This window comes from Oryctolagus cuniculus, chromosome 15, assembly GCF_051225735.1.
Source record: "Oryctolagus cuniculus isolate XC-2025 breed Fujian yellow rabbit chromosome 15, ASM5122573v1, whole genome shotgun sequence".
Lineage (NCBI taxonomy): Eukaryota > Metazoa > Chordata > Mammalia > Lagomorpha > Leporidae > Oryctolagus > Oryctolagus cuniculus.
In genome coordinates this window covers 54045543-54068856 of record NC_142881.1, presented here as the reverse complement: position 1 = coordinate 54068856, position 23314 = coordinate 54045543, and the positions used below count along the sequence as shown (strand labels likewise).

At 43.3% G+C, this 23314-nt stretch overlaps 1 protein-coding gene and 1 long non-coding RNA gene across 2 annotated transcripts in view; one reads left to right on the top strand and one right to left on the bottom strand.

Moving 5' to 3' along the window:
* Window positions 1-16328, bottom strand: part of ARID5B (AT-rich interaction domain 5B) — a 182231-nt gene extending 165903 nt beyond the window's left edge. Inside the window, exons 1-2 of the mRNA XM_002718470.6 lie at window positions 16297-16328; window positions 15595-15849 (exon numbers count right to left, since the gene is read on the bottom strand). Of these exons, the coding sequence (XP_002718516.2) occupies window positions 15595-15849; window positions 16297-16317 (276 nt within the window). The 5' untranslated portion in view covers window positions 16318-16328. The remainder of the gene's footprint in view (window positions 1-15594; window positions 15850-16296) is intronic.
* Window positions 13942-17207, top strand: LOC138845367 (uncharacterized). The gene is made up of 2 exons (XR_011382411.2): window positions 13942-13992; window positions 16520-17207. It is a non-coding gene; the product is annotated as an uncharacterized LOC138845367 (long non-coding RNA).
* Window positions 17208-23314: the final 6107 nt, after the last annotated feature.

Genomic DNA, 23314 nt, shown 5'->3' with positions numbered 1-23314 from the left:
GATGCAAGATCTCTGTCTCTCTGCCTTTCAAATAAAACTAAAGTAAATAAGTACAAATTAAAACAAAAGTGAAGGAAACTAAGATACCAGAGAAATTAAACAAGTTGGCCAAGATGACACACAGCTACTAAGTGTCAGAGTAACTATTAACACTCCATTCTACTGGGCTTTTAAAGTAGAGTTCATTTCTAACTATAAAGACAAAGTACACCCACAGCAGTTATTGCTCAGCACTGACTACAGACTCAAGTCCATGTGACATGGTACACTCTGAAATTGGCTTTATTTCCCACCAGACCTCTGCTGTCCTACCAAACCCAGACTATCTCTAGGATGGGTAGGTCCTTCCTTCCTATTTGCCTAAATAGCTCTCCTTCTGCCTAGGAGTTCTCCTTCTCTCACTGCCACTATCAGAAATCTCTACCCATAAAGCCCTAGTTTCTTTCCAGGGCTCCTCCTATCCCAAGCTCCCATTCTCCAGGACACCTTACAAGATAGCTAGAGGCCACCTCCCCCCCAACACACACACACTCCTTTCCTCACTTCCATCCCTGCTCCCTTTCACAAGCCTAAATGTGGGCCCCTGGATAGTCAAGCTTTTCTTGTACATCCATTCCTCCTGTTTCCACAGTCCCTAGACCCCTGGCTAGAGACAATAGCGAGTGTTTTACTCACCTCCCTGTCCCTATCCCTCTGTTCACTGTCTCCTTAGGACCAACAGGTTCTTTTCACTTTAATTACAGAAAAGCTTCCAAATGTGAGAAAGCTTTTAAAATTGTAACAGTCCCAAGCATTGCTCTAGAGAGTCCAAGGTGGCAGTCACATCTGGACTGAAGACATGTTTTGTTTGGCCCACAGACAGTGTTTTAAAAACTGCATTGAAGAGCCAACTAAAATTACACAGAAATCTGGATTTTTGGCTTCTCTTGAAAAATGGAAGTATCTGGCAATACTGGAGGACATTCTTGCTCAACAATGATAGGCAGAACCTGAAGAGCAATATTTTAGAGACCCACTTTAAATGAGTTATTCTCTTCCTAGGTCCCACAAACATCACATTTTCTCCTCTACTCATCTTTGCTTAATTCATTGACTGCATGAGCCTGTCCAAGTGGGCATTTGCGCAAGCACCCCTGTTCCACAAGTCCATTTCTCCTAGTCAATGGAAGGTGTCAGAGAGAAAATGACTTTAAAAATTATTTGAGAGGCAGAGGGACTGAGAGAGAGAAAGCTTCATCCATTGGTTTATTCCCCCAAATTCCCCACAACAGCTGAGACTGTGCCAGGCTTAACTGAGGAGCTGGGGACTCAATCCAGGTCTCCTGGTGGGTGGCAGGAACCCATCACCTGCTGCATAGGGTCTTCATTAGCAAAAAGCTAGACTCAGGAGCCAGAACCAGGCATCAAACCCAGGCACTCCAAATAGGATGCTGGCATCTCAAGTGACATCTTAACCACTAGGCCAGATGTCCTAAGAACCTTGCAGGATGGATACAGCTGCTGTACCATTCTACTTTACAGAGTAAAACCTCAGCTAATCTGATCTTACCTCTCTGATACCACCCCATTCCCTCTACTTGTCAACAGGACAGCACAATGTTTCTGCCATCTGCATTTTGCAATCAAGATGGCTTAAGTTCCTGTTCAATCTGTTATTTGCCTGATGAATGAATTTAGAAACCTGGACAACTCAGAATACCCTTCTGCAAAATGGAGATGGCTAAAGCCATCTCATAGTATTACTGTTATAAAGGGAAAATAAAGGTCACACATTAAGTTCTAAGAACCTAGTTTTACTAGTAACTTTTTAAAATGTTTTAGTTTTTCATTCATTCAAAAGTCAGAGTGACAGAGAGAGAGAAATCTGTTATTGGTTCACTCCCCAAATGGCTGCAACAGTCAGTGCTGGGCTAGGTCAAAGCCAGGAGCCAGCCAAGAACCCCATCTGGTCTCTCATGTGAGTAGCAGGGGCCCAAGTACTTGGTCCATCTTCCTCTGCCTTCCCAGGCACATTAGTAGGGAGCTGGGTTAGAAGCAGAATAGCCAGCACCCAAGCTGGTGCTCTAATACAGGATGCCTGAGACACAAGCAGTGGCTTAATCCACTGCCCCACAATGCTGGTCACCACTGTTAACTGTAATAGTATTATTTTAGGTGGTAGGTTTAGCCTAGTGGCCAAAACTTTGCTTAAGACACCTGCATCCTACATTAAAACGCCTGGCTCCACCACCTGCCTCCAACTTCCTGCTAACAGAGTCCCTGGGAGGCACTGGTGATGGCTCAGATAATTGGGTTTCTGCCACCCATATGGGAGACCTGGATTGAGTTCCTGGCTGCCAATGCAGTCGAGCCATTGTGGGCATTTGGGAACTGAACCAGCAGTTGGGAGTTCTCCCTGTCCCTCAAATAAATAGATGAATACTTTTTGAAAAATATATTATTTTAGACTAGAAGTTGGAAACATTTTCTGTTAAGGGCCAGGTAGCAATTATTTTAGGCTCTGTGTGTCATCTAGTCTATGTAGCTCTAGTATGAAAGCTGTAGGAGATCACTTGTCAAAAAGGAGCTCGGCTGTGTGCCAATAAAAATTTATTTACCAAAACAGGCAGTTGGCCAGATTTGGCATTTGGGCCTAAGTTTGCCCTGTTTTCCATCCTCTCTCCAGATAAGCAGTGTAAATCAGCTCTGAAAATGCGATCTAGGGATCCAGATCTAGACAAGATCTAGAACAGTAAGCATCAGCAGGCAGCAGGGCAGCTCAAATTTGGTTACAGGATTCACCAAGGCTGGGTCCAATCCAAAACTGTCCTGAGGTAGGGGTGACGGGTTGATTCCAGCTCTATGCCTTGCCCAGAAACCTCTTCACTGTGTAATCCATTTAGATGGATAATCAAAAAGTATTTCTTCCCAAACGTCTCCCAAGGCTTTCTCAATAAAATTAGAACCCCTATCATAGGTCCCATTATTTTACCCTCATCACTCTGAGCACACCATGAACCCTGTGTCTGTGATCATGATTGACCGTGTGTGTGTGCTCCTCAGTGGATGGTAAACTCCAAGGGGGCAGGATCTGCCTGGCTTTCCACCTCCAGCCTCTCCTGGGCCCCAGAGGGCTGTACACAGAAGGTCCTTGGGAGGTATTAAAGTGGAAACATTTCTGACCCGAAATGTGAGAAAGGCACCAGGATGCGTTTAAAGAGCCCTTTTACATATTATTGCACAAGTGTGGGATATGTAAGTTCCTAGAAAGCAGGATAGCTTTCATAAAGGCTCAAATATAGAACTGGACAGTACATAATGAAAGTCCTAATTTTGGGAATTCTCCCCATATTCTAAAGTTACAGGGAGAAAAGCAGCTTATCCAGTAGTCCCAGCAGAATTAGAGAGAATCTGACTTTCAATCCTGGCTCTGAGTCTCACCTAAATGACTTTGGGGAAGTTATTTAACCTCTCTTGGACTCAGTTTCATGATCTACAAAGCACAGAAACTTCAAGGGGCCAGCGCTGTGGTACAGTAGGTTAATCTTTCACCTGTGGCGCTGCATCCCATATTGGTGCTGGTTCTGAGTCCTGGCTGCTCCTCTTCCAATCCAGCTCTCTGCTATGGCCTGGGAAAGCAGTAGAAGATGGCTCGAGTGCTTGGACCCCTGTACCCCCATGGCAGACCAGGAAGAAGCACCTGGCTCCTGGCTTCAGCTCGGTGCAGCGCTGGCCATTGCGGCCATTTGGGGAGTGAACCAGTGGATGGAAGACCTCTCTCTCTGTCTCTCCCTCTCACTGTCTGTAACTCTACCTCTCAAATAAATAAATAAAATCTTTAAAAAAAAGAAATTTCAAAATACTACCAATCTAAAGAATATCTATGAGAATTGAATGAGATATTTTATTAGTATTTAATTTATATATTAATATATATGCAATGCCTGACAGATGACTTTTAAGAAATGGAGAATGTTGTGACACTGATTTCATTACTTCTTCCTCCTCACAACATGAGAGACAATAAGCTCTATGAGAACAGAAATCTTTGTGTATTAGTCATTGTTCTCATTATTCCATCCCTGGTGTAGAATATGGTATTCAAAATAAACATTTCTGAATAATGAAAACATCCATGGGTAGTGAGTGTTGGCAGAAAATCCAGTTCCATGTATCACCAAGATTGCCACCCTCTAGCCAGGCTTTTATGGTATCAATGTAACTCTCTGTCCTGGCTTCAAGGAAGATGATGGAAATGAGGGTGAGGTACAGCTTCGGGTCCTGAATTTCAGCATGTGTTCTGGGTAATCACTGACCCTCCGGGAAGATTCTGGTCATTCTAGACTCTCCACTAGCGATTTTATAAAACTGATGCCCCTCTTCAACACCATCCTCTGGTGTAGAATAGACACTGGTGTGACCCAGCCCAAGCCCATCCCAGGGAAACACTTGCCTACTTTTTGATAGAGTGGCCCTCTTCCCAAGGCAGCAGATCAGAGCACTGGGGCTGAGGGTGCTGGGTTCTATTCTACTTTTGTCACTTGAAAGCTCTGAGCACCTGTCCAAGAATTTTCTTTGGTTCTGCATCTATTAAATAAAGGTGGCTGGACTCATTCTCCTCAATCCTTCAGTTTTGTATATCATGCAAGTCTATATACTAAAATGTCTATGGTACTTTAGACACAAACATTTTTCTTAAATAACCATAACAATGCTTGATCATCTTTGTCAATACCATGTGACCTCTGGCTCCTCATGTCTAAAACTGAACATGTCTGCAAATGGCAAAGCCAAAGGGCTCAGCCTTACCAATGATTTTTTAGAGTGTTTCCCATGAACTAGTTCAACATCCCTTATATGCATGCATTTAAAAACTTTTTGCACTAAAATTTAACAAATTCTATTTCTATGAACTTTTTAAAGTGCCTACATATATGTACATACTAATTTTTTGTTATTTTTCAGCTTTATTGAAGTATAATGGACAAATGAAAATTGTTCATATTTATGGTACAGAATGTGATTATTTGAAATAGGCTGTAAAATGATGACCATAATCAAGTTAATGAGCATCCATCTCCTCACAAAGTTATCCTTTTTGGGGCTGGGGTAAGATCTATTTTTTTTTTTTTATCAAATCTGTATTATTAGCTATAGTCATTAGGCTGTATATTAGATCTCCAGAATTTAGTCATCTCAGAACTGAAAGTTTGTAGCTTTTGACCAACAGCTCCTCATTGACCCCACCCTATATGTACACATTTTTAAGACATAGTACTCCCTTTGAAAGGATACACAGAATTCTGGAGTTCTTTGTCTCCAGTTATGCTGTGTTCTTTTGTGCTGGTGAAACAACATGTGCTTTAATTAACAAATATCTGTAAATAATTTACTTGCTTTCCAAACAGACCAGAACAATGGGGTCAGTTTTCACATACATTTACCAAGCATGTGTCCTAGGTCCTATGCCAGGCTCTGGCATTGTTCAATAACTGTATCAAGCTGTCTAATTCTTGCTGCCCTCCTTGGTGAAGGTTGGGGGTAGGGGCCTGAAAATTCAAGATATAATAGTAACATCTCATTTTGTAAGACCCTACAAGGCAAGCATATAGGGTTCTCCAGTCCAAGCTCAAACTCTTGTAATGGAACCCTGGCAAAGTCTCCAAGGATTATGGAAGGGTGTCAAGTGTGAAGAGCATTGGAAGAATGACTGCAGGACACAAGCGTGCTTCTGACTCCTGCTCCTCAGCCCCCGAGAGTGTAAACCAAAAACCAGAAGGTGCAATGTATGAGTTCCACGAGTCAGGGAACCTAGGCTCTGCTAGGCTCTGCAGGGTTGAAACTGGGCACTGCACATACAGTGCAAAGAAAGATGTTAAATCAAATGAGAATGACTGCTCTAGGACTGGAGGCACTATTATTTTGAATAAGATTGAAAAGGCCAGAAAAAGCAATTCAAAAACATTTCAATTATGTATTTCCCAGAACTACATCTTTGTGCAACTAATGCAAATATTACCACCACAATAAAACTTCTTTCCACATAAAAGCATATAAAACAGGTTGAACAGCATATACTTTATATATCATATGCATATTTTTGACTATTAATAAAAAATTCAAAATCTATGTATGCTTTACTCTCCTAAGCAATACAGTAATTATGATTAAGGGACAAGCAGCACAAAAAGAGCCAATTTATCTTACTCGTGCTCAGGAATACTATTGTGTAACTAAGCAACTAAAGACAAAATATGGTCTAATTAATTCACTCCTATGCTTATTTAAAAGACACAATTAGAACATTTTTATTTTCCAGCTTGCACAGTAGCTCAACATGCTTGAGGGTGTAGAAAGCAAAGCCTATTATTCTCAAAGACAAGAGTTTAATGTTTAGTGCCACTGATCAGGCTTAAAACTCAACTATGGGGGTGGGGGGTTCACAGCCAGGATGTGCTGGGAGTCATGCAAAAGGAAGGGGGTGCTGACGGGGTCACTAGATGACTAGCAATATGTAGCCTCTGCTGCCTCTTCTCCTGACTGGGGTTCGGGGATGGAAATGAGCCCTTGAATTTGATGGTCATGTGTACAAGGACGCATACCGCTATTTATCTATACACAGCTACCAAGATCCTACAGAAAATTCACATAATTAATCCACCCATCCTAGTCTGCATGATAAATGTCAAATATCCATGTTTAACACTAATGGTGCATCTGATTTTAAAAGCAGAATTAATTTACGTAAGTATGTGCAAGAGATTGATGCCATTAGCATGATTCTAAAATCCCTTTTTGATAATCACCATCATCTGCATGGCTCCAACGTGTTGTCAGTACTGATGCTCGTAGTCCAGGGTGTGAGTGACACACTCTGAAGGCGAGGGCCCAGGTTCTAATTCCCAGCAAGACAGAGAGGATTAAAGTGTGGCCAGAAACGTGCACCCTGGTGCCAGGGCACAGGAGCAGACTCTTCAAGAAACGCAGGAATCCATGAGCACATCTCTGAGAGGCACAGGAATCCATAAGCCAACAATCAATAAATTTGTTTTAAATTTCTTTAAAAGCCAAGCCAATGGGTAATCACTAGCTACAATATTATTCTGAGTACAAGATGGCAAATATCCAACTACCCTGGCTATAAAAAATGACAAGTGAATGCATTTGATTCAAGCAATTATATTCTGGATATTGGTTAAAACTAGACTTTGATAAATGAGCCTCAGTCATCTATCACTAGACGCCACTATGAGCAATCGTATGCTTTATTAATAATTAATAACGAACTATTTACATGTGTGGACTCTTGTACTTCATAAAAAGAACATTTCCTTAGCCTGTGCCTGACAATCTAAATGTCAAGAGAGGTTTTAATTGCTTACGGTTTTTGAATCACTATCAAATATGTGGCCTAGTTAAGACCATCTGCCTGGAAAACACGCCGGCTCACGTGAGCTGTCCACCCCCACTTGGGTGAGGAAGGACTCTCTTTTCACAGGTTGCCATCCCTCAGCCCTGACTATGTAATGGGCTCCTCACTTTAGATCAGAAATGTACCCAAAGAAACTGAGATGCTGGCTCCAGTCTGATCATTCGGTCCTGAATATTTGCTCATTTATTTGGTGAGTACTCCCAAAATAACCATTTCACACGTTTTCACATCCTTATGGTGCAAAATGACTATGGAGTTTAGAAGAGAAAGAAAAAGTAGGAGGGAGGGCCCACATGTGAGCGACTGATCAGCCCTCTGCCAGAGGGAAATTGAGCCCAGCTTAAGGAAGACAGGCTGTGGGCAGGTAGGTATTTCACTTCTGTGGCCACTCAGGTCAACAAACACTGAAGGCCTTGGGGGCTGGGAGGTATTTGCAGTGGACCCCTGTGGTCCTAAGAGCAGCTGCTGTGGGCAGAGGGGTGGCAAGGCAAAGGAAAAAGAATGCGGGTAGTTACAAAGTGCCAGGTGCTCTAGCGGTGGAAAACAGCCCCTGGACTGCAAGCTCCCTGGGGGCAGCCATTCTTGTTTGTGTCGGCCAGGCTGGACTCCCAGGGCCTAAAAGAGCAGGCGCTCTAGCAGTATGGGTCCAGTGAATGCGAAATCAGAGATGAAAACAGCACTTTCTAGTTTCTAGAAAGATCATGACAGGCTACCAATAGTGATCTTAACCTCCAGGGTAACTATGGAACACAAATGGAGAGGGTAATGGCTCTGACCAGTGTTTGTCTATGGGGGTAGGCTCCTCTGTGTGTCCCTTGAGGGCTAGGGCCAGTCTCTTTCATTTTTGTAGCCAACAGCCAAACACACAGTAGGTCTTCACATCTGAGGAACTGAATGAATGTTTTTTCCAGAAACACGACAATCATAAGCCTTCCTTTGAATACATATTACATGTACTTATATTGCCAGTACACTTTACCCAAGTGCTATATAGTGCCCCATATTGTTTTTATATTTTTTAAATGTGTTGACCTCATGTCCCTATCAAGAAAAGGGGACAGATCACAGTGTTTTATATGTCACTTCACCTAGCAGAGCACCAAGCTCATGGTTAGCCTTCAGCAAGTAGCTTTTGATTAACTCAAGATAGAAAATACCAATATTGGCTGGAGTTTGGATCTTAACCATAAAACATAACTTTGGCCTGGTGGTTGAGACATCGCTTGGGATGCCCAGGTCCCATCTCTGAATGCCTGGGTTCCAGTCTCCAGCTTCCTGCTGGAGTGCGCCCTGGGACACGGCAGTGATTGGTTGGGTACTTGGATTCCCATAGCCTACATGGGAGGCCTAGGTTGTGTCCCTAGCTTTTGGCTTCAGCTTAGCCCAGCCCTGGCTGTTGTGGACCTGAGGGGAATGGACTGGTAAATGGGAGCTCTGTCTCTGCCTCTCTGTTCCTCTCTGCCTCTCAAATTAGTTTATTTATTTTCTTAAAAAAACATAGTTTAATATATATTTCACTCATTCTCAGATTTTACCATCCTAGACTCAATATTGAGTAGTGTATATTAGGAGGGGTCTTTGAACAAGTTCATGGGAAAACATGCATTGTCTTTTTAAAATTTTTAAACTTTTTTTTATTTGCTGGAAAGGCAGAGAGTGAGAGACAAAGACCGATATTCTACCTGCTAGTTCACTCCCCAAATGCCTACAGTAGCTGGGGCTGGGCCAGGTCAAAGCCAAGGAACCTGGAACTTAATTCAAGCCTCCTATGTGGGTGCAGAGACCTAACTACTTGAGCCATCGCCTGCTGTTTCCCAGGGTGTGCATTAGCAGAAAGATGGAGTTAGGAGTGCAGCTGGGTCTTAATCCCAGGCAATCTTATATGGGATGCTAGTGTCCCAGCACTGTTTTAATTGCAGAAACAAATGCCCACCCCATGTATTACCCTTTAATTCCATTTTCCACAAACATTTTATGTACTCTCATATAAATGTTAAAAACATACTAGGAATGCTACATTTTTTTATATATTACTGGCTCTTATAGCCAACTCAAGTTGGAAAGAGAAGCAGGTATACAATCAGGTACCTTCTTTCAGATCAACCCCAAAGGCCAGTGGTCTACAAACTTTCATAGAAAACTAGATAGTAAGTATTTCCACTCCACAACCATAAGATAACTGGTAACTGTCAAAAACACTCAGTACTGAACTCTGGAGTTCCAGTCCAACAGCAGGTGAAAACAATGCGGAAACAAATGAGTGTACCTACACTCCAATGAAACTGTTTACAAAATCAGACAGTGGACCAGAGTTAGTCCCTGGGCCTTAGTTGGTTGACCTCTGTCACAATGCAGTAAGTTCTCTCCATGTCATTCTTTAGCTGTTAGTAAAAGGCCTGCCAGGTAGAGAGTGAAGATGTTCCTTTTCTTGACTTTTAGATGATTACTAAGAATAAATTTAGAAAACTATTATGTCTGCAACCATCATTCATTGAGCTGTCATGCCAAAGTGGTATGCTGGATGTCAGGCCCTTTTCCTGGTTATCTTGAATTCTCACAGTAGAGATCATTAAATCCATTTTATAGATGAAGAAACTGAGACTCAGAAAAGGTAATGCAGTATCCAAGCCAGTGAGATCATTTAAGAGGACTGAGAAATCATTAAAAATTCAGCACATGAATACAGACCAACTACCGACTATCCTCACCACCATAAAAAAAAAAAAAAAAAAAAAGAGCAAGGCCAATCCAGTACACCTTCTAGATTCCAGAGTGAGTGTGCCTAACCCTAGATATGATCAAATCAGATAATCTATGAAAAAATCCTGCTGATCCAGTTGGTAGTATACCTCAACAATAACCTGTAAATCCTTAAGAAGACTTTCTGGTGACACAGCTAAACCCAACATACATAGAGGAAAGATAGCCTGGATTGAAAGGACTTGGTCACATGTTCTAGCAAACTAATCTAGGTGCCACCCTCCCACAGAGAAAATCTTTCCCTAGTAAGGTGTATCATAGTGGGCTCACAATAGTAACATGAATATATTAATGATAATAGTAACAGTCAATAATTATCAATTCACCTACCAAATCCCAACCTCAATTGTAGGCACATCACAGATACTAACTTATTTAATCCTTAAAACAATCCTAGAAAGTACTGTATTTCCATTTTATAGATGAGAAAACTGAGGCACAGAAGTTCAGAACTTGCCCAGGATCACACAGCCACAGCAGACTGTTTGAAACAGTCAGAATTCTGGGGCTGGTATTTAGCCTCCCAGTGAAGTCACCTGCGTCCCACATCGGAGCACCTGGATTCAATTCACTGCTCAGGCTCTTGGTTTCAGCATCCCGCTGATACAGATCCTTGGAGACAGTGGTGAAGGCTCAAATAATTGGTTCCCTGCCACCCACATGGAAGACTTGGATTGAGTTCCTGGCTCCCAGCTTCAGCCCTGGTCCAATCCCAGCCACTGAGAGCATTTGGAAAGTGAACTAGAGAATGGACTGGGATGCCTCTCTCTCCCCCTCTCTCCCTCTTCCCCTCTCCCCCTCTCTCCCTTTCCTCCTCTCCCCCTCTTCCCCTCTCCTCCCTCCCCTTCTCTCCCTCTTCCCCTCTCCCCCTCTCCCCCTCTCTCCCTTTCCTCCTCTCCCCCTCTTCCCCTCTCCTCCCTCCCCTTCTCTCCCTCTTTCCCTCTCTCCCTGTCCCCCTCTCCCCCTCTTCCCCTCTCCTCCCTCCCCCTCTCTCCCTCTTTCCCTCTCTCCCTGTCCCCCTCTCTCCCTCTCTCCCTCTCCCTACCTCCTTCCTTCCTTCCCGGTCTTTCAAATTGCAAATTTCAAAAAAAAAAAATGAGTTTTACAAATAAAATATTAAAATTCAGAATCCTGGACCCTGAATAAACTGAGTTGATCTTAATAGGGGCCCTGGAATATGCATTTTTGCCATTTTTAACTGAAATGGTTAGGGTGGTTATAGCCAAACTATTTTGCGAGATCCTGAATGTGTGCTGGAATCTCTAACAGCCAGGACTGCTTGATCTTCCCTCTGTGCCATCCTTAGCTGAGCCATCCACACTCACAGTTGCAGGTAACCAGCAAATCTGCTCATAAAACCCAAGCCATGGCTAGTCAGGCTGAAATCCAAGCCTGTACATCTACCTTTTCAAGTGGGTATACTGCCAATAGATTAAGCACTTGGCAATTTGAAAATGAATATAATCAGAAGTTACCCAGTAACAGAACCAATTACCCACCTATTTTGCCATTTTCCTGCTCTGAAGAGCTCCTGGCTGAATGTGGCAATTGTGGTAATTACTGAAGGCACTTAAGTCCTTGCACATGGTCCTGCTATTCACTTTCATGGTAATTTAAGACAGGATCACGATTGGGTCCAAGAATTTCCACAGAGACCCAAAAAGTTATGTTTTACGACTGTCTATTAAGTTAAGACTATCTAGAGCAATGACCACTATAATCATAACTGTGTTCTATTTACTTAAGCATTTTACATATATAAAGTGCTTTTGCCTCTATAATGCCCCTTGATGTCCACAAAAAGCCACAGACATCCTTACTATCGCTCCCACTTTACAGCTGAAGAAACCGAGACTCAAAGCATTTATGACTGTTCAAGGTCAAACAGTGGTAGTATGAAAACGTGTTGCTTCCAGAAACGCTTCTCTTCAGCACTGGTCACAGGCACTATTAGTATATGACAGCAGCAATGTAATGTAAGCGTGCAAATCATCACCGTCATTATTAAAACTAACGATAAGTTGGTAATGATGACTACGAATTACTAAAATATAGTTGCTATGTTACTTTTTACTGGCTAGAATTAGGTGAAGTTTGTAGAAGAATGCTTTTACTATGTAAATATCTGATGGCCTTTGGCAAAGCTGATGAGTTCATGTTTCTAGAATGATGCATTCAAACACTGGTTTCAAGGAGGGTTTTCATTGGGAGGAAAAAAAAATAACCAGCCTTAAAGTTTAAGGACTGACTGGGTTCAGACTTGTGACCTTTGACCAAACTACAAAACCCTTCCAAGGGTTACGTTCCCATCTGTAAAATGGGTATAGAAAGCCCTGCCCTATCTAGCCCCATATAATTATTACTACAAAGATCAGTGAGAAAACATTCCCAAAAAGGGTTCTGCAAATCACAGCAAACCACACAGGGACGCTATTTCTAATCTTGCACAATGATCATTTTCCTGCTTTTAGAACTGACGTCTTTATTTTTCAAGAAAATATAAAAAAAAAGAAGAAGAAGAAAGGCAGAATGATTCTCTTAAACCAAAAAAAGCATTCTGAGTCCTGGCTGTCCTTTTGAAATGGATGCTGATGTCAGCTCAATCAAGAAATTATTAACCTCCATTTGGTTACTTAAAATAAACTGTACTGGCTGATTAAATGTGCTGAACATTTTCTCCAAGCACATATTCACCAAGAAACCTTTCTCTCTCAGTTACACATTGCAAACGGCAAATGCATCATTCAAAACTATTTAAAATCAATAATAAAAATCATTTCAATGTATATAAACAAGTTAATGGAGTAAGTGAAAACAAAGCAAATTTCTTAACGCCAGGGCCCTGTTGCCCCCTCTAGGTGCCAACAGTAAATGCTGGTTTCTGTGGGCTCCCCTCCAGAGAAGGCTGCTGCTTCGCTGCTAATGAATGACTAACTTAGGCCGGGGGAAATGACATCACCAGGGTGGAAAACCGATCTGCATTGGGAAACTTTCTACCTGTTTTACATTTGTCACAATTATTTCACACAATGCAGCCGGCATTTGCATAATTTTGAGGCGTGTCATTATCTCAATTGAAAATTGTTTTAATATGGCTGAATAATTCACAATGACATCAGCCAAAGTCCTAATGAAATATACAAGTATAATCATACAGCTAATTACCAGCCGTGTTAGCATTAAAAAACAAATCATGCATAATATTAGCCGATGTATATGCAGCTGAGGATTATAAATAGAGCCATCTCCCTCCACAAACCCCCTAGAGTTTACTTTTAAATGGCAAGATTAATCTTCTCAGGTATGGCTCATACAGCAGTGACAAAACGCACAGATCATTACAATGGTTCGCTGTCAATTCCCCGTAATGAACAATTAAAAAGAAATCGTGTATTTAAAAATATATCTATTCACTGTCAACAGTTGTAGAAGATGAAATCTTAGGAGAATATGGCTTTTATTCTTCAATCAGAATCCACTATTTAATTACACCAACAGAAATTAAAATTAGACCACGTGGGGTCAATGTGGGGTCTTTAAAAATATTCCAATTTAAAAAAAAAAGGAATGACCACAAAATATCCCATAAAACACTAAATAATTTCCTCCTGGGTTTAGTCAGAAGTCTATTAGGCACCAGCTCTTTTCTGGATATTTAATCCTTCCCTTTTCCAGATCACAGGCCATGCTGAAGTAATAAATTTGAAAAGCAAATAATAAGAAATCAGGAGGGGGAGGGGGAGGAAGACAGCTGCGCAGGAAAGTTGGTCGGGGGAGGGGCCGAGCGAGACCTTGGGAGGGGGACGGAGCTCAACCTGTAGGTAGGTTGCCGGATTTTTCACAGTATTGCTAAACAACACGTTTGTAAAATTGCAGGCGGACGTCGGGAAATATGAACGTTTAAAACCCCAAGCTGGCCGGGAAAGGCGGCGGGGAGTGGGGAAGGGGGGGTGCGGGAGGGCGGCGGGGAGCCGGGGGGGGGGGTGCGGGGAGGTGGGAGGGGCTTATCTCCGAAAAGGCAGATTCGGGGGCGAGCGATTTGGCGAACTCCGGTAATTAGGCGGCGTAGACCACTGAAGGGTAACTCGATCCTGGGAAGGGGGAGTGAACCGACGATGCCCAAAGTACCACCAACTCCACGAGCCCCGGGAAACCTGCGAGGACCGGCGGCTCGGAGCCCCGGGAGGAGTGCATCGGGGCACCATTCATTTCCCACAGAGCTCCTGACGCCTACCTCGAAAGCTCGAGAGCCTGGCACCAGAGCTCGCTGCCCTCAAAAGTCTCAGTTTGATTACCCTGCTCTCGCTGTGGCAACACAAAAGCCTTGCCAGGCGGCCGTGCGCCCGCCCCTCCCCGCCGCGCCGCGGGCACGACTCCCCAAAATAGTTCCCCCGGCGGGGGGACCGCGGCGCTGCGGTCGGCCGGCCCACACCGGGAGCCCGCAGAACTGCGGTCACACAGGACACGCCGGAGCCGGCGCCCGGTGACAGCGGGCTCACCTCCCGCGTCCTCGGGCAGCGCGGCGGGGAAACGTGCCGGGCAGGCTGGGTCCCTCCCCGCCCTCCCCCGGAGCGCCGTCTGGGCTCGGAGGGCGCCGGGGCCGGGGGCCAGGGGGCGAGCACACACCCCTCGGCCCTGCCTCTCCCCGCACACCCCCCGCGATCGCGCTGGAAGACGGCCCCGGTGCGTGGAGTAATTGAAAACTCCAACATCAAATGGCTTGTCGGGGGGAGGGGGAGTGGGCGAGAGATAGTTGTTAATGCTTAACGTGTTTGTGCCGGTTACACGACCGCTTTGAAATCCGCCCGGGCAGATCTGCAAGTTATTTGAATGTATTATTCCAGTACCTGTCATTTATCACTTTATTCAACACGTCTTTGCCAACTCAATAGCTTTTGATCTCATTCTGCCTCCATTTCGTAATTTCCGCCCTCTTAAACATATCAAATACTTACTTAAAAAAAAAAAAAAAAGGTGAACAATATCGAAACCCACCGAAAGAAATCCACCGGGCCCCGATCGAGTCAGACTCGAAGGTAAAAAATTTTCAAAAGGCAAAAAGAAAAAGAAAAAAAAAAAGAAATACAAAAAGCATGTGATGTTCCAGCGGCAGTAGCCGGAGAGCGAACGATCACACACACACACACACACACACACACACCCTTGAACAAAACCCTTCTCGAACAAGTTATTTGATCTTGACTAAAATCAGCAGTTGGATCCTCTTTGTAAAGCTGACAGCCAAACTCTGACAATGGCAAAATACTCGAGCCCCAGCTAGTGGCGCTACCCCTTTAAAAAAACAGTCGATCCTGCTCGCCTGCAGAAGTGAATACAGTATTTTCAAGCTTGCCCTGTAATAAGCATTACTTGGGGGGGGGGGGATAATAAAGAAAGAAGAGAGGGAGAGATAGGTTTACCACCTCGCCATGGTCGCTATTTCTGCCCTGGGGAGTGTCTTCTGGGAGGAAATAAAGTTTAGAGCTGGATAAAAGTTGCCGGCTGGTCCTCTCTTCCCACAACAGCTGGAGCTCCGCTATGCAAATCGGATCCTTTGGCGTACATCTTACAAAGAAAAAGTCGCCAAGGGACAAAATTCTTGGTTTGCCTTCAAGGTGGAATTGAAAAGCCTTGTAGAAAATGTAAGGTCCGTGCAAGCCACACGGTGAGCCGACCCACTGCAGGGGGAAAAAAAAAGCACCAAATAAATAATGTAGCCATCAGAGCACAAACATCTATCCCCAGACACATTTATACACAGACATCCACACTCTTAATAAGACGAACCCACAGATAGAATACTGGGTGGAAACATAATAAAGCCCACAAATTTTCTGCCTCCCTAAAAAAAAAAAAAAAAAAAAAAAACAAACTCCGAGGCCCCCCCACCACCTCCCCTCCCCACCTCCCCATCTGAGGCGGTGAAATTACATTATGTATGTATGATCGGTGCAGGGCTTTTTTTTTTTTTTTAAACAATAAAAATGATTTTGGTGGATGTAGAGGGTAAAAGTTTGGTGAAAAGTTTGTGGGGGGTGTGGGTGGGTGCAGAGGTGTGGGTGAGCTGGGGGGCCGGGGGGTGCCGGGGGGTGCCGGGATCGGAGGAGCGGAGGAGAGCGAAATACCTGGAGTGAGTTGGGCTCCATCTCGACGTTCTGAATTGATTGAACTCAACATTCTCTCCAAACTTGTTGGCTTGAATGGATTGCATCAGGTCCTGGCAGGGAAAAGCATTCTCTGCCTTCAGCCGGCGTAATGTCTCAATATAAAACTGAGCTCTTGCCTCCCCTTCGGCACCAAAATGATTGAAAATATGTCCTAATATTTCTCTGACGACTCAATTTTCAGCTCCTGTCAGAACTATGTGCCTTTCCTGCCAAAGATGAGGTGATCAAATTCATAATCGGAAGGAAGGATCAGTCCGATCTCGGCGGGAAGCGGATGGATCAAGGCAAAAAGCGGCTAGGAAGATTTGTAAAAATAAATTCCACCCTAAAACTGCTGGAAGATGAGATCTCCCTCTTTCCAAAAGCGCCTGTCTGCGTGGATCGTCGGATGAGATTTTTGGAGGAGAGGAGGGCTGGCGAGCTCTGCGGTGTATCTGACAGGACCTGCTTGTATATGTCTAATATAAAGAACATTTCCTGCAGAGATTCCGGGGCGCTGCTCCTCTTTCTAATGCTCCTTAGCAGATTTGCTGTTATTAGACATGTAGATTTGTTTGATAGTTAAATTACGCTTCCTCACTGCCATGTTTTCGAGAACTAATCTGTTAAATTATCTTTTGATGCCTATTTACATGGAGGGGAAAGTGGGTTATCGATTATATAAACATATAAATATTAATGCATTTGTTCGCTTCGCAAAAAAAATACTAAGCCAAAAAAAATAACAGAAAGACAAGTGAGCAATGCACACACATCTCAGGATTTTGCAAACAATATTGAACGGACAGCGACTGCATTTAGGGACTGGAACAATAAACGATGCATGATAAATCAATAAATGCGAGCAGCGAGTCTGCTCGGAATATGAATTCAGGCTCCCGGTTCTGCGTGTGCATTCTTTAATTTTGAAGTATATACACTAGTACGTGTTTACAATGCTGATGGACGCCAAGGGCGCTCTCAAATGATAATGTGTTTATATAACCCAGCGCTACAGGAATAATATACCGACTCCTACCCCACCCCCAACCCCTCCCCCGCCAAAAAAGGGAGGGGAGCTTCCTCAATAATAGTTTGAAACTGAAAAAAAAAATCCATTTGCAAACTAGTTAAATACAACCAGAAATTAAGCTGTTGAAAACCGGGGGCATGAACCGTAAGACAATAAAGGCTTTAAATGTGTATATTTATTGTTCTGGAGCCCTGGAGCATTGCGAGGTTTGCATGCACGGCTATTATGCAAACACAGAGAAACTTAAGAGCGACAGAACAAGGAACAGGCAGAGAGACTGCAAAGCCCTCGCTCGCTCCGACCCAGCTGCCGGTCCTCCGCCAGGCTAGATTGCATTTTCGCAGTGTTGATGTAAAATGGTGTACTCGCTTCCCCCACGTTCCCCCACCCCCTTCGCCGCTCTCCTCCCACTCCTCCCAACACACTCCCTCCCCCCCACACCCCCCACCCCTGCCTCGGATTTTATTATATTGGCACCAATCTTTCCAAAGTGGGTCTGGCATGCTAAAAAAGTAAACATGTACTATATGGGGAATAAGGTCTGTATAGTATGACAGTTGAAACTTGATCTGTGATAAAATTACAGGATGTTGAAATTACTAGTAAGCTATTTTTAACGCTTTCGCAAGGTTTCACCTCTAGTCACAGCATCTAGTTGAAACAGGATTACTTTAATGAAAATTATATTCACATGGCTGAAGTTAATACACCCGGCAGAGCACAAATGCCTCATATTCAGTGACTTGAGGTGGAAAGACCCTCTGTGTGTATTTTTATGCCTTTTCATAACGTCTGCCTCCGCTGCAGTAAGAATTAGGGCACTTAACATTATCTAAACCACATTTTTGATTCAGAACATGGGGAAGTAATAAAAGGCAAGATCTATCTCATTTCTATACACACAGAGATAAACGAAAGAAAATGGCAGATCTTCCAATTACAATAAGTAATAAAAGCCCATGCCAAAGAGCCGGTATTCTGAAAGCTGTCGAAACTATTTTAATAATTTAAAGTAATATCACAACTCTGCACCATGGAAGACGACGACAATGTAACAATTCACAGTCTTCCATCTTTTGCATTAGCCAAATTATGACTTGCACATCACTCTTTAATTATCTTCCTTGAAATTTCATCTGATCTTCCTATTTTATAAACATGGGTTACAAAGAGAAATAACAGCTCTCTTGCGCCTCTCCGCCTCTCCCTCTCTCTCTCTAACTTTTATGATGCATACTGCAGACATTTGATTAGAATAACCCATTTTGCTCATTTTTAACATATGAATGGACTTGACTGAAGGGCATTCTACGTTTTTTTTTTTTCTTCCAAAAAAATTGATACGATATGCCTAAGGCTTCTGTTAGTCTCTGTCCTATTAGGGTAAATATATACATCCAGTTCAAGAAATCCTATATTAAAAAAACTTGAGTTGCAGTATTTTGACAAGATCTTATTTGAGATCCACTCTGAGTCAGTTTCCTGTATGACCAATGCAGCAGCATTTATGCAGGAAACCTCAACAGAATGCCTGAGGGTGTCCCTCAATTGTACATTAAATCTCTCTCTTTAAAAAGACACAGCTCTTTACAGCATCTAAGCAACTTCAGCTGTCTTTAGTGCTGTATGTCTCTAAGCGTCTGTAATGGGTTTCATCTAATTAGAAACCCTGTTTCTATGTCTCTTCTAGGTAGGCACCAAATCAGGCTGCTCACTGTCTAATCTCTCCGATAAGGTTTTTTGAGATATCAACAATTGCAGGGATCTAGGTATGAATATTTTTTAATATCTGCAGTCTTATAATCAGATGAATGCTGAATTTCAAAACTGAATCACAGTGCTATCTTCCCCCTCTTTTTACAGCACCTCGACCCCCACTTCCATGAACATAATAAATCTAATAAATCAAATCCCATGTCCAATACTGTGAACAGCTTTTAAAATTACAGATCACAATGGTGTTTAGCCCATCTCCCCCCACCACCAAAAAATACTCTATTTTACCTTTTCTTTAATGTGATGCTTGATAGGCACCTGTAAATTATCTGTGTTGCAAATATCCATACAAAGAAAGTTTCAATTAAGATAAGGAGATTGTATTGAAACAGTTCTTTGAAGTAATGTAGTTAATAGCCTGTTTGATTTCTGCTTGTGAGAGAGTAATAACGTGGATTCAAGGCTCCATCAATCACAGAGCAGATGTAAGACTTGAGACACCGACACCCAGGGGAATAGAGGCAAACTCCTGCAGTGCGGGGTCCCTGGGCTAATGTAAAGTAAATACTCATAAACAGATTGAATGTTGTAAGAAGACAATCCATTCAGGACAGTTATAATCATGAAAGCAACTGCCTTATTTATCTATCTATATATAAAAAAAAGCTGGTAGTTGGAACTTGCTGTGCAGAAAAGAGGAGGGAGGGTAGCAGTATATGTTTATATGATCACTATTTCCAGGCTCTTTCTCGTGCAGGCACACAGGAACCTAGACTCACACACCTATATTCCTGCTGTTTTATTAGCCAAAAAATCCAACTCTCTATTTTTAAGCTATCTGGCATATTTAAAAGATAAAAAAAATTAAAAATTATTCTCACTCCTCTGGGGGATGGGGGAAGCAGTAGACACATTATTCAGTGTCTGTCAATCGTTTCATAAAGGATCAGGAGGATTAAGTTAGTTGCAAAAACCAACAGTGACATAATTAGGCAGCCTGTACTATAATAAACAGGACCGTAAAAAAAAAAAAAAGTACAGTTTGAAGAAAGAAGGCGTCCGTTCGAAGATGCAGACCTCTCTGTCCACCCCTAGGTCTCCCCTCCCCCAAATTGCAAAAGACAACTGAAGCATTTTTGACCTTGGCTACAATAATACTTCATGTTTTAGCACTTTAGTCAGCATTTTATCTACTAATTGCTACACACTACCGCATGTGGCTCGAATCTGCCACTGCAGCTTTCTTTCATCGGTGAGCGAATTGCTTGATAAAGACTGGGAATTCAACCTGGCGGTTTGCTTTCTTACTGCCCCTCTGCGCTCCCTCCCCCCACTTTTTTTTTTTTTTTCTTTCCTCTTCCAGTTAGAAGCCGCTAATTTTTCCAGAAAATACGACATGGATCAGAACAGTGCTGCTGAATGAACCCCTAAATCTTCTTCCCCCAGTTAAAGCTCGGGCCACTCTGGCGATCGGGAGGCGAAAGGGAGGAGGGAGAGGGGCAGCGGGGAACCAGCGGGGCGAGGCGGAGCGGGGATGGGGGGGCTGGAGCCCGGTAGATCCTGCCCTGCTGGTGCACCTGATGGTAGGTGATTCTGAACATTGGTCCCTTGGCTTGTCCATCTCAGGTTAGAACTCAGTGGGGCTCCGCGCTGCCCACCTGGGAACCTTGAGTTAGGGGCGCTCTCCCCTCTTGCTTGATCAAGTTGTGGGGTTCTAGGGGGTCGCCTTAGAGCTGCCGATTGATCAGTGGATTAGAAAGCTAGCACTGTCTGAGGGTCAGCCACCGACTGGCCCCATCCCCCTCCAAGCCTGGCGCCATCACGGGCGGTGGGGGTGGGTGGCGTTATTAATAAGGCAGCCTCCAGCAGAGCAGGCTCGCCAAGTCTTAGTGCAACAAGTCTATTGGTTTGAAAAAGGATAAACCGGGTTATACGGGTCATTGCTTTCTAGGAGACCTCTAGTGGTCAAAGGTTGAGCTACATCTTAAATTTGGGGATCTTATTTGTCGCCAGTCTCCGGGGCTGTGGTGGGGGTGGGCCTCTAGCTCAGATCGGGGCAGCAAAGGCTGGTAGCTTTAGAAGCACGGGTTGGGAGACAGATTTCTCGTGGGCTTGGAGCCAGAGCCGAGGGAGACGCAGGGACTGGAGAGAAAGGGCTCGCCCAGAGAGGGGTCATGTGATACGCTCTGTGGGCACTGGAAACCCCAAGGTCCTGCGCGTTCAGTACAGCTGGAAACTTCCTATCTTATCTTGATTTTTCCTCCCAGGTCTGAAATTAATCAAGTATTCTCAGGGAAGTTGGCTTACATTTACTCAAGCCATTTTCGGTTACAATAGCAATGCTGAGTCTGGTTATTTTTCCTAATTTATTTGTAAATTAAAGTCAAGGCCCGTTCTTCATCCCAATCACAAACGCACCCAAACACCCCTTAATTTTTAAAAAGTCATCCCCTTCAAATGCCCTTGACATTTATGGGTTACTTAGTTCAGAAATAACTAAGCTTGCTTTAAAAAAAAAAATTCGTGCATTTCACGCAATGCAGGTGTGTGTGTGTGTGTGTGTGTGTGTAACTTTTGACCAAATTGTAACCTTGTCCGTGGATTCTGAATGCCACTGCATTCCATCTCAATGGCAGGGTGCTGGGAGTCACCATTAGGTGACTCACAGCCTCCCTGGTCTTCAGACTCATTTGTGATGCACATATTAATAAATAATTTGATCAAGCTAACTCCCAACGTGGCATTAAAGAAATTGCCGGCAACAGCTATCTAAAGTTATACTAAAAACAGACGTCCCAGCCATCTGAGGTTATTAAAACATCTTGCCATACCTGATTTTTAAAAAAGAAGACAAGAAAATGTACAGACACAGAGTTGTGCCTCCACCAAGGGGCTGTATATTGCTTACTAAAAATTTCTCTGTGTAGTTTCAAACGGACGTTAATGATGCCTTGTATGTGGTGATTTATAACTTAAAGTTACTTGACAGGCATTAAGTAACTCATTATTTAGAAGCACACTAGTGGGCACAGTGGGTAAATCACGAGACTGAAAGTCAAGGGAACCATTCTTCACTGATGTTCTGTGTCCGGGTGTCCATGGCTATAATTATCTACAGAACTCAAGCTCTGATTCTGGCTTTGTCAGAATTTCTCAGATCACTGTGGCAGAATTGCTCAGCCTCGTCATCTGCGTAGTGGCAGCCCTCTATGCTGGGTCATTGACCAAACCCATGGACACGCCAGCGAGTCCCTTGGCTGCCTCCACCAACATTTTGCCATATCACAGGCTGATAATTTTATGACTTGTTATTGCAGGTTAAAATATGTAAATGCGGCAATTCACTAAGGGTGTAAAGAGATCTGCATACTTTAGAAGAAAAATAAAACCAAGAAGAATAGTGAAATTGTTTCAGTTCTTTCTTCAGTAAGCCTTAGCCAAAATGAAATTGGGTGGGCTTTCCACAAAGACTGGGTGGGACGGGGAGGGGGGTGGTTTGTGTGTATGATACATTCCCCATGGGGCTTACACAATACTATGCCAGGGGTATGCTGGAACCAGTTCCTATGGACTCCCCAAAGCTGATTATGACATTTTCAGGAATTTTTGCAAGCTGGCTCTTAAACACACCCATTATTAGGCATAAAATTATATGAGCTCACAATGAAGTAAATTATATTAAAAAATAAAGGAAGTGCATTCTAAAAACTGACTTTCTAATTATTTCACTATTATCTGTACTTTTGAGGTCATTTATGTCATTGGTATTTTCATGGTCAAAATACTCTATAATGGTTTGCTATGTCAAATCTCTTCCACATCTGTTGATATCACATTGGGAGCTTGAAATTAGCTATGGTGGGAGTACTGAGAATGTGGAATTCAGCAAACTCAACAAACCAGGGCTTGATTTAGTGTGTTGCTGACTGTTTAGACTTCAGAAAGGGATGGGAAGAATGTTAATATTGCAGACTGTGTTGATTAATTTTATGTGTTGGCTTGAATGGGTCAGTCGGTGCTCACATATTTGATCAGTCGTTATTCTGTATGTGTTTGTATGAGATTGGCATTTGAATCAGTACACTGAGTAAAGCAGAGGGCCCGCCCTAATATCGGTGGGCCACACCTGATCAGTTGAAGGCCTGCGTGGAATAAACAGGCTGAGTAAGAGAGAACTACTTCTGCCTGACTCCTGGAGCAGGAACAATGCCCTCAGGCATGACTGCAACATTGACCTGCTAAGGTTTG